The sequence below is a fragment of the Myotis lucifugus genome, unplaced genomic scaffold, assembly GCF_000147115.1.
Source record: "Myotis lucifugus unplaced genomic scaffold, Myoluc2.0 scaffold_37, whole genome shotgun sequence".
NCBI lineage: Eukaryota > Metazoa > Chordata > Mammalia > Chiroptera > Vespertilionidae > Myotis > Myotis lucifugus.
The window spans coordinates 2,282,285-2,294,277 of NW_005871085.1; the positions used below are offsets into that span (position 1 = coordinate 2,282,285).

General features: G+C 55.3%; 2 protein-coding genes across 18 annotated transcripts in view; both read left to right on the plus strand.

The window, feature by feature from the left end:
• Positions 1-5,310, plus strand: part of SCMH1 (Scm polycomb group protein homolog 1) — a 109,277-nt gene extending 103,967 nt beyond the window's left edge. For 15 of the 17 annotated variants that reach the window (XM_006087242.3, XM_023752698.1, XM_014454501.2 and 12 more), the window contains 2 exons: positions 2,595-2,737; positions 4,195-5,310. In XM_006087242.3, coding sequence (XP_006087304.1) covers positions 2,595-2,737; positions 4,195-4,320 — 269 coding nt within the window. In that variant the 3' untranslated portion in view covers positions 4,321-5,310. Of the gene's footprint in view, positions 1-2,591; positions 2,738-4,194 lie in introns of all 17 variants that reach the window. The other 2 variants (XM_023752700.1, XM_023752705.1) reach the window with 2 other exon arrangements.
• A 1,685-nt stretch (positions 5,311-6,995) lies between these two features.
• SLFNL1 (schlafen like 1) lies at positions 6,996-11,630 on the plus strand. The gene is made up of 5 exons (XM_014454652.2): positions 6,996-7,156; positions 7,881-8,313; positions 9,927-10,436; positions 10,711-10,854; positions 11,508-11,630. The coding sequence occupies exons 1-5, from the start codon at positions 6,996-6,998 to the stop codon at positions 11,628-11,630; spliced, it is 1,371 nt and encodes a 456-aa protein (XP_014310138.2).
• Positions 11,631-11,993: the final 363 nt, after the last annotated feature.

The following is an 11,993-nucleotide window of genomic DNA, read 5'->3' on the forward strand; positions in this document are numbered from 1 at the left end:
ATACATTCTAACAGGAATAGTCTGACAAACACATAATATCCTATATAATGAAACCCTAATATGCAAATAGACCAAATGGTGAAATGACTGGTCTCTATGACATGGAGGAGCTGCCCCCTGGTGGCAGTGCACTCCCACAGGGGGAGTGCTGCTCAGCCAGAAGCCGGGCTCATGGCTGGTGAGTGCAGCCGCAGTGGCAGGAGCCTCTCCTGCCTCTGCTGCAGGCGGGCAGTAAGGAGCGAGGAGTCCCGGACTGCAAGAGCCCCGGACTGCGAGAGGAATGTCTTACTGCCGGCTTAGGCAGACATCCCCTGAGGTCCCGGACTGCGAGAGGGCATAGGCCAGGCTGAGGGACCCCCCACCCAGTGCACGAATCTGTGCACTGGGCCTCTAGTATAATAATATTACATATGTGAATATGTATGTGTTTATAATATATCTGTATGCGTGAATAATGTGTGTGTGAGTGATTTCTAGCTTCCCTGGGTAGAGGAATTGGACACTCAGTTGTATATCTTCGTTCTGCTCTCCATAATCTCTGAGTTTGTTTCTGTCTTAGCATCACAGTAGACTTTCAGGGTAGGGAGAAGTGGCTGGCTATAGAGAGTTCTCTCCAACTTCCTGTCTACTGCCACCTCTAAAAAGCCATCGGAATTTCTGTGGCTCTAATCCAGCACACTTCTCCCCTGGTCTGCTCATTGCCCAGCCCCAAGCTTCATTGCAGAGGCATGACTGATTAAACCATTGGCCCTTAGTGATTGAACTCGATCTCCAGCCTCTCCCTTCCCCAGGAGTTTGGAGGTGGGGCTGAAAGGTCCAACTCTCTAGCCGCCTGGTTGGTTCTTCTGGCAAGCAACTCCCATCTTTAGGGTCTTTCCAAAAGTCATCTCATTGACATACTCATAATGAAAGGGGCTCATCATAAATAACCTTTATTTATCTCACCACTTGGGAAATTCAAAGAATTTTAAAAGTTCTGTGCCATAAATGGGTATTAAGACCAAATATGTATGTTTCATATTATAAATCACAATATCATAAGGACATAGCAGGGGGAAAATAGAAGACATTGATGCATAAAATTATTTTAGGGCCGAAACCGGTTTGGCTCAGTGGATAGAGCATCGGCCTGCGGACTGAAAGGTCCCAGGTTCGATTCCGGTCAAGGGCATGTACCTGGGTTGCGGGCACATCCCCAGTGGGAGATGTGCAGGAGGCAGCTGATTGATGTTTCTCTCTCATCGATGTTTCTAATTCTCTATCTCTCTCCCTTCCTCTCTGTAAAAAATCAATAAAATATATATTTTTAATAAATAAATAAATAAATAAATAAAATTATTTTAGGTAGTCATATGTGCTGGAAAGAAAAAACAAAAACTATAGAGTTAATGGGGTTGAGAGTAACAATGGGGAATGGAGTGCTTTTTCTAGGAGATAGGGAAAGCCACTCTGAGGAATTGGTATTTGAGATGAGACCTGAATGTTGAGGAGGAATTGGGTATGCAAAGATCTGGAAAAAGAGCATTTCAGACAAAGGAAATTACAGGTCAAAGAATAAGAGCATGGCCTGTTCAAGTAGCAGCAAGAAAACTGGCTTGTCTGGATTATTGTGAGGGAAAGATGGGGCGGGGCCTGGGACGTGAGGTCAGAAGGAGGAAGGGCCAGGTGATGGAGCAACTGCAAGGCCAAGGAGTTGAGATGTCCTGTCAGGTGTGAGGGGAGGCCACTGCATGGGGTTTCTAGGGACTGACATCATCCAATTTCTTTTTAAAGGCTGCTTTGACTGTTTTCCCGATAATAGATTATTAGGCGATGTGATGGGAGAAGTGTGTAGCGGTTAAGCTGTAACCAGGGATACACGAAATGCTTTGTGAGGCCAGTTATTTCCATATTACACCAGAAAAGTTTCATAGAGGAGCTGGTCCTTGAAGCTATCCCTGCTTGGCTAAGTTGGGGTTTGCCAAAGAAAAGAAAATGAAGGGAGAGGAGGGACACAGTCCAGGAAGAGGGATGCCATGTACCAGAGATCTGTGGCAGGTGATGATCAGAATAGAGATCCCAACTCCCACAGGGAAGTGGCGATTGAGATACAAGCTCTAAGCAGGGCACTAAAGTAACGCTGAGGCTTCTGGAAGCCAAAGCAAAACTGTCTGTCTCTGTGCATTAGCTATAGGGAGGTCAGCTCTTCCCCAGGGCTTTATCCTCCACTTTTTTCTCCCTAGACCCAGGAATTGGGCTCTGCCTTGCCCAGTTCCCAGGTCTCTCAGTAATGGTCGCCAGAACCACGGCAAAAGCAGTTTCACCCCCCAGCCCCACCGAACCTAAGTAAGCCCATCACCTCATTTACCCGACTCTAGCCCAGGAGGAGTCACAGCCTCTGTGTAACATTCCTTCTATTTTCAAAATCAGATCTACCCTTAAAGAACAAAGATTTAACTCACGAAGTCCCTTTATGGAAACCCTCCCTCCCTCTGCTGCCTCTGGTCCCTCTGCTGTTAGCTCACTCATAGAGTGAAAACAGGACACGCCGAGGAGCGTGGTGGGAGTTCAAACCAGTTCCCGCCCATGATGCCAGCTGTCCCTCTGTCCTGCAGGGTCGGACCGATACCTGGAAAGCCGGGATGCCTCTCGAGTGAGTGGCCGGGACCCCTCCTCATGGACAGTCGAGGATGTGATGCAGTTTGTTCGGGAAGCTGATCCTCAGCTCGGACCCCATGCTGACCTTTTTCGTAAACACGTAGGTGCCCCTGCTGATCTCTTTTGGGTTCACTGGGAGTATTGCTACTGCAGCCTGTAGACCAGCCGTGGGCAAACTACGACCCGCGGGCCGGATCCGGCCCGTTTGAAATGAATAAAACTAAAAAAAAAAGACCATACCCTTTTATGTAATGATGTTTACTTTGAATTTATATTAGTTCACACAAACACTCCATCCATGCTTTTGTTCCAGACCTCCGGTCCAGTTTAAGAACCCATTGTGGCCCTCGAGTCAAAAAGTTTGCCCACCCCTGCTGTAGACTCTTTAGGGCATGGGCTCTACATTTGTTCCAGGTCCCTTGAAACAGCTCAGGAGACCACACAAACTTAGGGACAGGATCTTGGGTCTCAACCAACCCTCACTGGGCACTGAGTTCAGCCTACCACGCTGGTGTGGGATCTGTTGCAGTCACATTCCTGCTGGGTGTGCGCCCTGTGGGCTCCGCAGCAGGGACAGGCCCTCCTCTTCCTAGGAACGCTGCTCTCTCATCTGCCAGCCTTGGCCGGAGAGTCAGGGGCCTTGGCCCAAGTTAAAGAGTCCCTTGCCAAGTGGTCCCCGGCTCTCCACCCTCATCAGGCCCTCGTCTTCTCCTAGGCCAGTGATGGCGAACCTTTTGAGCTCGGCGTGTCAGCATTTTGAAAAACCCTAACTTAACTCTGGTGCTGTGTCACAAATAGAAATTTTTTGATATTTGCAGCCATAGCAAAACAAAGACTTATATTTTTGATATTTATTTTATATATTTAAATGCCATTTAACAAAGAAAAATCAACCAAAAAAATGAGTTCGCGTGTCACCTCTGACACGTGTGTCATAGGTTCGCCATCACTGTCCTAGCCTCTCACACATCTCTTCAAGTGACCAGTTGGCCCTGTGGCCAGGGACTACTCCTAATCTCCGCATTGACCATTCTTCTGATTTGGGGCACAAGGCCATTTCCCCTGCTGCTTGGTGCAGTTCTCCCCTGTGAGCACTCAGAACAGAACTGCTTTCTTCATTGGTCATTTAAATTTCCCATGCCAGGTGGGTTTGGAGGGCGCTCTTAGCTCAGGCCTGAGGGCCTCAGAGCTGCCCGGTAGGTGCCTGCTATGTGTCTAGCTCACACAGATGGTCCCTGCCTCTTAGGAAGGAAGAGGACTCAGAATAACAGGGTCATATACACTGACTGGGGAGGCTTCCTAGAGGAGATGGAACTGAGCTGGACTCAGAGGTCTGGGAGGGTTCAGCGGAGAAAGGAAACTGGTGCAAACATGTGAAGAGCTTAGCAGGTGGGCTCAGCAATAGCTGTTTGTGGGGAAGGGAGGGTAGGAGACAAAAGGTGGGAGACCAGGGAGGCTTTAGTGTCACAGAAGGTCCACTGGACTCCATGTGGCTGTACTTCCCTGGGGTGGTCAGACCAACCAGGCCTCTGATGGTGCCTCTCCCACGCCCTACAGGAGATCGACGGCAAGGCCCTGCTCCTGCTGCGCAGTGACGTCATGATGAAGTACATGGGGCTGAAGCTGGGGCCCGCGCTCAAGCTCTCCTACCACATTGACCGGCTGAAGCAGGGCAAGTTCTGAGCAGGAAGACACGGCCTGACAACTGAGGGGTGGAGCAGACGGGGCGGCATTCTCCAACCAGCAGCCGGCTCCCAGTGGTTGATGGCATTCGGCACACCTCAGGACTGCAGGAGGCTATGCAGAACCCCCACTGCTCCCTTCCATGTCCTTCCATGAAGGGCTGAGGAGGGGGAGTGTGGGGCCCAGGACTGGCGCTGCTCTGAGGCCCCCTCTATTTATTTCCCAAGTCTGGCCGGCCTCAGAAGTTTAGACTGAACACCTGCCATGTGATGGCAAAGGGGAGGACCCCTGAGGCCTCAGAAGATGGGGCCCTGAACTGACACTCGTGCCCAGTCCCCTTACTACCTGCTGGGTCTGATGTGGCACCCACTGCCACAGCTCCTGCTTTCTCCTACGAGATACCCAGATTCTAAACTCATGGTGCAAACCTCTACCTTTTTTTTAAAAAAAAAGATCATTTTGTATTGTTATTTATTGTTTCTGGCACTTGGGCAAGCCCTTCAGTTCCTACTCCTCACTCCAAACATGGGGTTTCAGGAGGAGAAAGACTGCCCTGCCCTGGTCCTAGAGAGGTGTGGCCCCTTCACAGAGGACAGAACCTCAGGGCACTTTGTCTTTGGGACAGACAGACCCATAAAGCCTTGACCACATCGCTCAGTGTTGGGAGGAGAGGGTCCTGTCACCTTCCCCTCTCTTCCTTATTGGGCCCATCACCCAGCCTCATCCATGGGAATGGGAGTCCCTGCCCGCACTGACCCAGCACAGCTCCTTGCCCTGGCCAGAACTGCTGCCGCAGAAGGTCGGGCCAATGATTTTAGGCCAAGAAGTCCCTAGGGTGGTGGGAGGTAAGGGTCTCCAGGCTGGAGTCTGGCTGCACCCACTCCGCTGTCCACATGCTTCCTTCGCAAGCAGGTCAGCACAGCTTCCCTGCTACCATCTGGACTTATTTTATGTTGACTTGTTTATAAATAAAAAACAATATAGATGCCAGTGTCTTTTCAATCAACAGCCAAATCACTGTTTTCCAGTAGGCAGGTCAGTCCTTCTTCATGGTCTGTTTCCTCACATATAAAATGAGGAGCTTGGACAAGATGATCCCTGAGTTCTTCTAATTCCAGCAAATTCCTAACAAACAGAGATTAGCCAGGTGTCCACTGGGGTCCCAGCACTGCATGCCAGCAAGACAGCGGTGCGCACAGCAGCTCCTCAAGCCCGAGCTGGAAGAACACTGTTAAGGTTAGCAGCTCCCAGGAGCCTCAGTGGCTGGGCTCATCCACATCCACGGGCAAGGAGAGGTGCAGACTAACCGGGCCAGGGGCAGGTGCTCAAGGCCAGGGCCACACCTCCTGTTTCTCACGGGATGGCAGAGAAGGTGTAGGGGCAGCAGCACAGTTCAGTATAACCTGAGTGTCACTGTGTGCCCCACACACTGCTCTACATGAGTTAGAATGAGCTCATTTAACCTTCACAACAAACCCATTTTATAGGTGAGGAAAGAGAAGCTCAGATCACAGCCAGGAAGTGTTAAAGTAGGCATTTAAAACCAAGTAACCTGACTTCAGGGCCACGCTGAGGTTCCAGCTAGTCCAGCCATTCGCTCTGGGTCAGTCATTTCCTTTCTTCAAGCCATTTGCCTGGGGGGTGGTCGGGGAGGGGTCGGGGAGAGTGGGTAAGGAGACTTCTGAGGGGAAGGGCGTACTTGCCAGCTCTCGCCAGTGACTGGTTCTGACATCCTGATGAACTTAGAATGCCCTTCCACTCGGCCACTGTAGGCTCCTAACCATGGTCTCCGCAAAGTGGCCAGAGGGTCAGGGCTGCCAAGCCAGAGTAGGCACAGTTTTCCACAGACGCCTGGACATTGGGGTCTGGTAGGCTGTGCTGCTCATTGGGGTGCTTCCCATAAGGGCCTTGGCCTATTGTTCAGGGCTCTCCTGTACCTCCGGCATAGAGAAGGGCCTGGTGTCAGGGAGCCCTGGACCCAACTGTGCGAGCTCTGACCCACCCTGGAGGTAGCTGAGCCCAGTTGGAGCCTGGGATTGATGACTGAAGGGGGGATGGAGGGCACCATGGGACCTGCATGGCACTAGGGCCTAGAGCAGTGGTTCTCAACTTTCTGGCCCTTTAAATACAGTTCCTCATGTTGTGACCCAACCATAAAATTATTTTTGTTGCTACTTCATAACTGTAATGTTGCTACTGTTATGAATTGTAATGTAAATATCTGATATGTAGGATGGTCTTAGGCGACCCCTGTGAAAGGGTCCTTCGACCGCCAAAGGGGTCGCGACCCACAGGTTGAGAACCGCTGGCCTAGAGAGACATCACAGAGGAAGGAAGTACATCTTCAGCCCCTGGGTTCTGGGAGCTGCCCCGAGGGAGCCTTGGGGTCAAGCTGGTGTATGGTTACAGAGAGGGTGGGGGTGGAGGTGGGGGTGGGGGATAGCATCCTCCTGAGGGACTTCCCACCCTTGCCTGCCCAGTGCCTGAGGCTGGCCAAGAAGGCATTATTGGCTCTCATGAGATCACAGAGGTAGTTGCACGGCCCCGCCCACTTCCTGCAGCCTTGGTTCTTGCTGCCACCCCATGCCAAGCCCCCAAGTGCCCTAGGGAGCCGCTGGCCAGGGATCAGGGAGCTGTGGGAGCTCAGGCCACTACCTCCCAGGAAGAGCAAGGACATGAGGGTCATAGGCCTCCCTTGTCCTTCTATTCCTGTTGGTCCTGAATGTGCCCACCCCAGCCTTGGTGGCCCCCAGGCCCTGACAACTTCAAGGATCCAATCTGAAAAGATGCAGGCTGGTGGTACCTGCCACACCGACCAGAAGCTGGGTGTGGGCGGGTAAGTGGAGGGGCTGGTGTGTGCACAGCTCAGGATTGAGGTCCCTGGCCTGGCGGGAGGTGGGAGGGCGGGTAGGGCCCCAGCTCTGACCCTCATTCTGCCCCTCCTCACTTATGCTCTCTGAACCAAAAACGGAGGGCTCAGTCTAGACCAGTTCTTAAGAAGGGTCCACGAGCCTTCTCAAGTTATACATATACATATATGCAAAGCCCGTTCTTCTGGGGAGAGGCCATAGCTTTCATCAGCGTGCCCAAAGCATAAAACCTCTGCTCTAAACCCTCTGACCCAGCCCTGACCATTTCAGAGCCATTCTGGGCTCACACCAGGTTCAGACCAGGCAAGCAGAAGCAGCAGTGGGGCCACAGGCCTCAGAGCCTCAGAGACCTGAGTCCTGGTCCCCTCCGTCCCTCTTTGGGCATATCCCCTGTCTTCCCCTCTGGACTGGAGGGGCAGGCTCTCATGCTCTGTTCTCCGGCCCAGCCCTGTCTGACTCTCCTCTTTCCTGTCCCAGGCCTGGGGTGGCTGGCAGGCCCCTTCCTGCTAGCCCACTGCCCTCACTCTCATTCTGGCCCTTCCCAGCCCCTGCCCATCTGTGACCCTCCCAGGAGCTTTGGCATCTCTTTGGTCCCCTGGAGGCCCTGGGCCAAGCTGAGAGCCCAAGGCCCTGGGAAGAGCAGCCAGCAGTAAGGAATCCCGGAAGCCCTTCTGAGGGAGACCCCTCAAGGGGCCCCCAGGAAGAGATCAGCACAAACCGGTGCAGGAGCCCCTCATGGAGCCCCCAGGGCAAGCAGTCCCTGCAGGAGCTCCCCACAGAAGAGTCCCTGCCTGAGGACTCAGGCCTGGAGGGGGCTCCCAGCACGCATATGCTCTACGTGGGCCACCTGAACCCCCAGTTCTCAGTGCCGGTGCTTGCCTGCCTGCTCCGAGACACCCTGGAGCGGCTGGAGCTGCCAGTGGCGCGGGAGCACATCGAGGTGGTGAGGCGGCCGCGGAAGGCCTATGCCCTGGTGCAGGTGGCCACCCCTGAGGACACCCTGGCCTCCCTCCGCTGCCGCCTGCAAACAGCCTTGGAGGAGCACCAGATCATCAAGGAGCTGGTGGCCCGCGGGAAGGAGCTGGTGTTGGGAGACAGCCGTGAGCCCACACACCACAGAGAGGTAAGTGAGGCTTTCCCCGGAGCCACCAGGCTGCAAGCCCCAGAGCCTGACCCAGGGGTCTGGGTATGGATGGCCTGCACCTCCATCCATAGGTGGAGGGGTATCTTTGAGAAACTGGGGACAAATCTGCAAACTTTGGGACTGCTACCCAAAAATCTGGCCTGCAGTGGGCGCTGCCAGCTCACTCCCAGAGGGACAGTGTGCTTCCAGCCGGAAGCATGTGTAGAAAGGCAGATGTGCGGGACTCCTCCCTGGGTCTTCTGCATCCCCGCCTCTGGAGCCGGGCCGGCCCAGCCTCAGGTCCCAAGGGGGTCCTCATTTCCTCCTTGGACCACCTCATTCAGTTGACAAACACCAGCAGCCCCTCTATGCCAAGCTGTAAAGCAGGGAGCCCTCTATGAACAGAGCCAGACACGGCCGGCGAAGCTGCATGGTGGCCTCCAGAGCTGTGGGGGGCACAGGAGGGCCCCCATTGCTTTATGGGGACAAATTAGCAGGGGGAGTGAAAGCCAGGCTGGGACTTAGGGAGTGGGGCTGGCATTCCAGGCAGAGGAACACGGCACATACAAAGGAACAGGGTGGTGAGGGGAATGTTACAGGCAGAAAGCAGGCCAGGCGGTGTCCCTGGAGCTCAGGCTGAAGCTGCAGAAAGAACAAAGGAAGAAAGAGGGCAGGGGCCAGGCCACCCAGGGTGGTGAGACCCAGTCAGTGGGACTGAAAGGTTGGCTTCTACGGGGAGCGTGAGGGAATACTCACCTCACTGAGGCCGTGCAGGTCACTCCATGAGACAGGTGATCCTGGTTTACCTTTCCTTTTGGGGTGAAAATGCCTCCGTGTTTAAACTGCTGCAGAACTAAACAGCTCTGTGACTTGCACTTCAAGATCAGAGAGCCTGATTGCGTGTTTGTATGAAAGTTTCTCACATTTGTGATACACCTGTCTTTTCTGGGCACTGCAGGGCAGATAGGGACATGCCCCTCATCGCCATGCCCCTGCCCGCACTGAGCTCCCAGGGCTGGAGGCCCCTTCCAGAGCCTAGCAGGCAGGGAGTGGCCATGGCTCATGCCCAGAGCCCCCGGACAGAGCAGAAACCACGGAAGGGGACTAGGGAGGGCCTGAGGAAAGTTGACGTTCAGGAGGAACGAGTGGTCCAGAAAGTGATCAGCTAGGGTTTCAGGAAGATCAGGAAGGAGGTGGGGTCTCGGGGGCCCCTCTCAGTTCAGAGACCTGAAGCTGTCACATGGGACCTGAGGTATCTCCTGGTGACCCAGTCCTGGGCCTCAGAGGTCTGTCCCAGCCAAGTGGGAAGAGATTGGCCCACAGCTGTCCCAGCTTCCAGCCAGAGAAGGAGAGCTCTTCTTACCCACCATGCATCTCACAGTCCACCTGGGAAGAGGGCAGCCCAGCTGGCAAGAACCAGTGGCTGGTTCCAACCCTTGATCCAGCAGCCTTTCCCTCATGGGCTGCAGGACCTTGAGCAGAATTAGATCCCTCTGCCTGGGAGGAACACGGGGATTCCTCAGTGGGCTGGGCCCCAGGGTGGTGGAGGTGGGAGTTCTGGAAGCCTGTCCCTCTTGCTGCCCTGCTCAGGGATTCTTGCTCCACACCGGCAGGAGGAGAACAGAGGCCGGAGCCCTGGCCCCAGCCCCGGCCCCAGCCCGGGCTCCAGCCGCCCACCTGCCAGGCACACCAACGCCCCGCCGGCCCAGGCCCTGGGGTGGCCTAGCTCCATGCACCAACCCAGCTGCACGCGCTCGGACAGCGCCATCGTGCACCAGGAGATCCAGGGCCAGGAGCGGCTTTTCCAGGGTGCCTTCCTGGGTAGTGAGACGCGCAACATGGAGTTCAAGAGGGGCGGCGGCGAGTACCTGAGCCTGGCCTTCAAGCACCACCTGCGGCGCTACGTGTGCGCCTTCCTCAACAGCGAGGGCGGCAGCCTGTTGGTGGGCGTGGAGGACAGCGGGCTCGTGCGGGGCATCCGCTGCAGCCACCACGAGGAGGACCGCGTGCGCCTGCTGGTGGACTCTGTCCTGCAGGGCTTCAGGCCGCAGGTCTTCCCTGACGCCTACACGCTCACTTTCATCCCAGTGGTCACCACCTCCGCCAGCGGCACGCCCCTCAAGGTGAGCTGCGGGACAGGAAGGTCTCTGGGGCTGTTGTCATCTGTCATTTCATCACCCTACACGTGATGGCCCACATCCATTCTGCTGAGCAGTGCTGGGCAGGAGGTGGCGCAAGGGGGAGTCGGGAAATGGTGATGAGAAAAGAGACTTGGACTAGCCCTGCGCCAGCCCCACAGGCTGTCCCCAGGAGCCGAAAGCCAGGACCAAGCAGGGCGGGATTTGGGCTGCACGCTCTCCCGTGCAGCATCCCAGAGCTGTTGTTGCCCTTGGCCAGGTGATCCGCCTGAGCGTGCACGCCCCCAAGGCCCAGGCGGAGCCGCAGCTCTACGAGACAGACCTAGGGGAGGTGTTCCTGCGGCGTGAGGGGAGCATCCAGGGCCCGCTGGCCGTCCACGCCATCCAGGAGTGGTGCAGACAGGTAAGTGGCGAGGCTGGTCAGGTGGGATGGGGGCCAAGCTGAGCAGTCCTGGGCAAGCCCTCAGGTTTCCCTTGATGCTCCATTGCCCCGTGAGTGTGTCCGAGGGGCTGAATTGAAATATCCCTCCCACCTGCCATATTCCACCATTGAGTGGCTGGGGGAGTCAGCAGAGTAGAATATTGAGAAATTTTAAGACAACCCCGAGGGCTGTATACATTTTGGGGGAGGCCCTCAAGATAAGGGGCAGGGAGTGCTGGACATAGTCCCAAGCAAAAGCCTTTTCAAGAGGGAAACATCAGGTGGCAGAAAAGCAGAGGAAGGTGGAGAGAGAGAACATTGCGGGAGGAGGGGCTGCCACCTGAGCTGCCTCTGGTACTCGAGGAGGCTGCAGGGGACAGGTCATCCCAGGGCTTGGGATGCTCAGCTTCCCTCAAGACCCAGAGCTGATCCATCAGGGGTATCTGCGTGGCCTGGGGACCAGGCTTCCCAACCTAGCAGTGCCAATCTGGTGCCAGAGGCCTTGAGCAGCCCCCCCACCCCCCCTCCCAGGCTCTCTGGGCCTTGCCCTCCTCCATCAGTTCAATCCTGGGAGGAGTGTGTGTGGACCTGAGATTATGTCAGCTTAGACAGCGGTTTCTATGATGTCCCCTCAGAAGTGGGCAGCAGAGCTGAGCAAGCTGGAGGAGAGGGTGAAGGTGCTGACGGCCGAGAAGGAGCAGCTCCAGCAGCGGCTGCAGCAGCACAGGCCCATCTCCTGCACCTGCTGCGTCCTGTGAGGGCCCCGTGGGCAGGCGAGCGCAGGGATGAAGCTGGCACTCACCCTGGGAGATACAGGGATTGCCTGTTTGAGCCAAAGTCCTCCCAATAAACCCATCTGGCTGCTCATAGGGGGACGGGAGCACCAGGCTTCCCTGCTCCTTCAGCAGCATTGCATACACAGGCTGGTCCCACGTGGCTTCAATCCTGAGCAGACTCCGGACTGTGTAGCTAATAAATTGCTCTTAGCATGAGCCCTGAGGAACCTCACCTTCAGAAAGAACCTGTAAAAACTTGGCCAGGCTATCCTGGGGCTGGGCTAGAAGGGACTGTCCCTGTCCCTAAGATGCTCATCTGTTGACTCCAGTTGGCTAGACAGGGTC

Bases quoted from the DNA above. Each gene is read 5' to 3' on its own strand.
- SLFNL1 (XM_014454652.2), top strand. From the start codon at position 6,996: ATGAGGGTCATAGGCCTCCCTTGTCCTTCTATTCCTGTTGGTCCTGAA. The intron at 8,314-9,926 runs GTAAGTGAGGCT...CCACACCGGCAG, and splicing joins AGCCCACACACCACAGAGAG to GAGGAGAACAGAGGCCGGAG. The intron at 10,855-11,507 runs GTAAGTGGCGAG...ATGTCCCCTCAG, and splicing joins TCCAGGAGTGGTGCAGACAG to AAGTGGGCAGCAGAGCTGAG.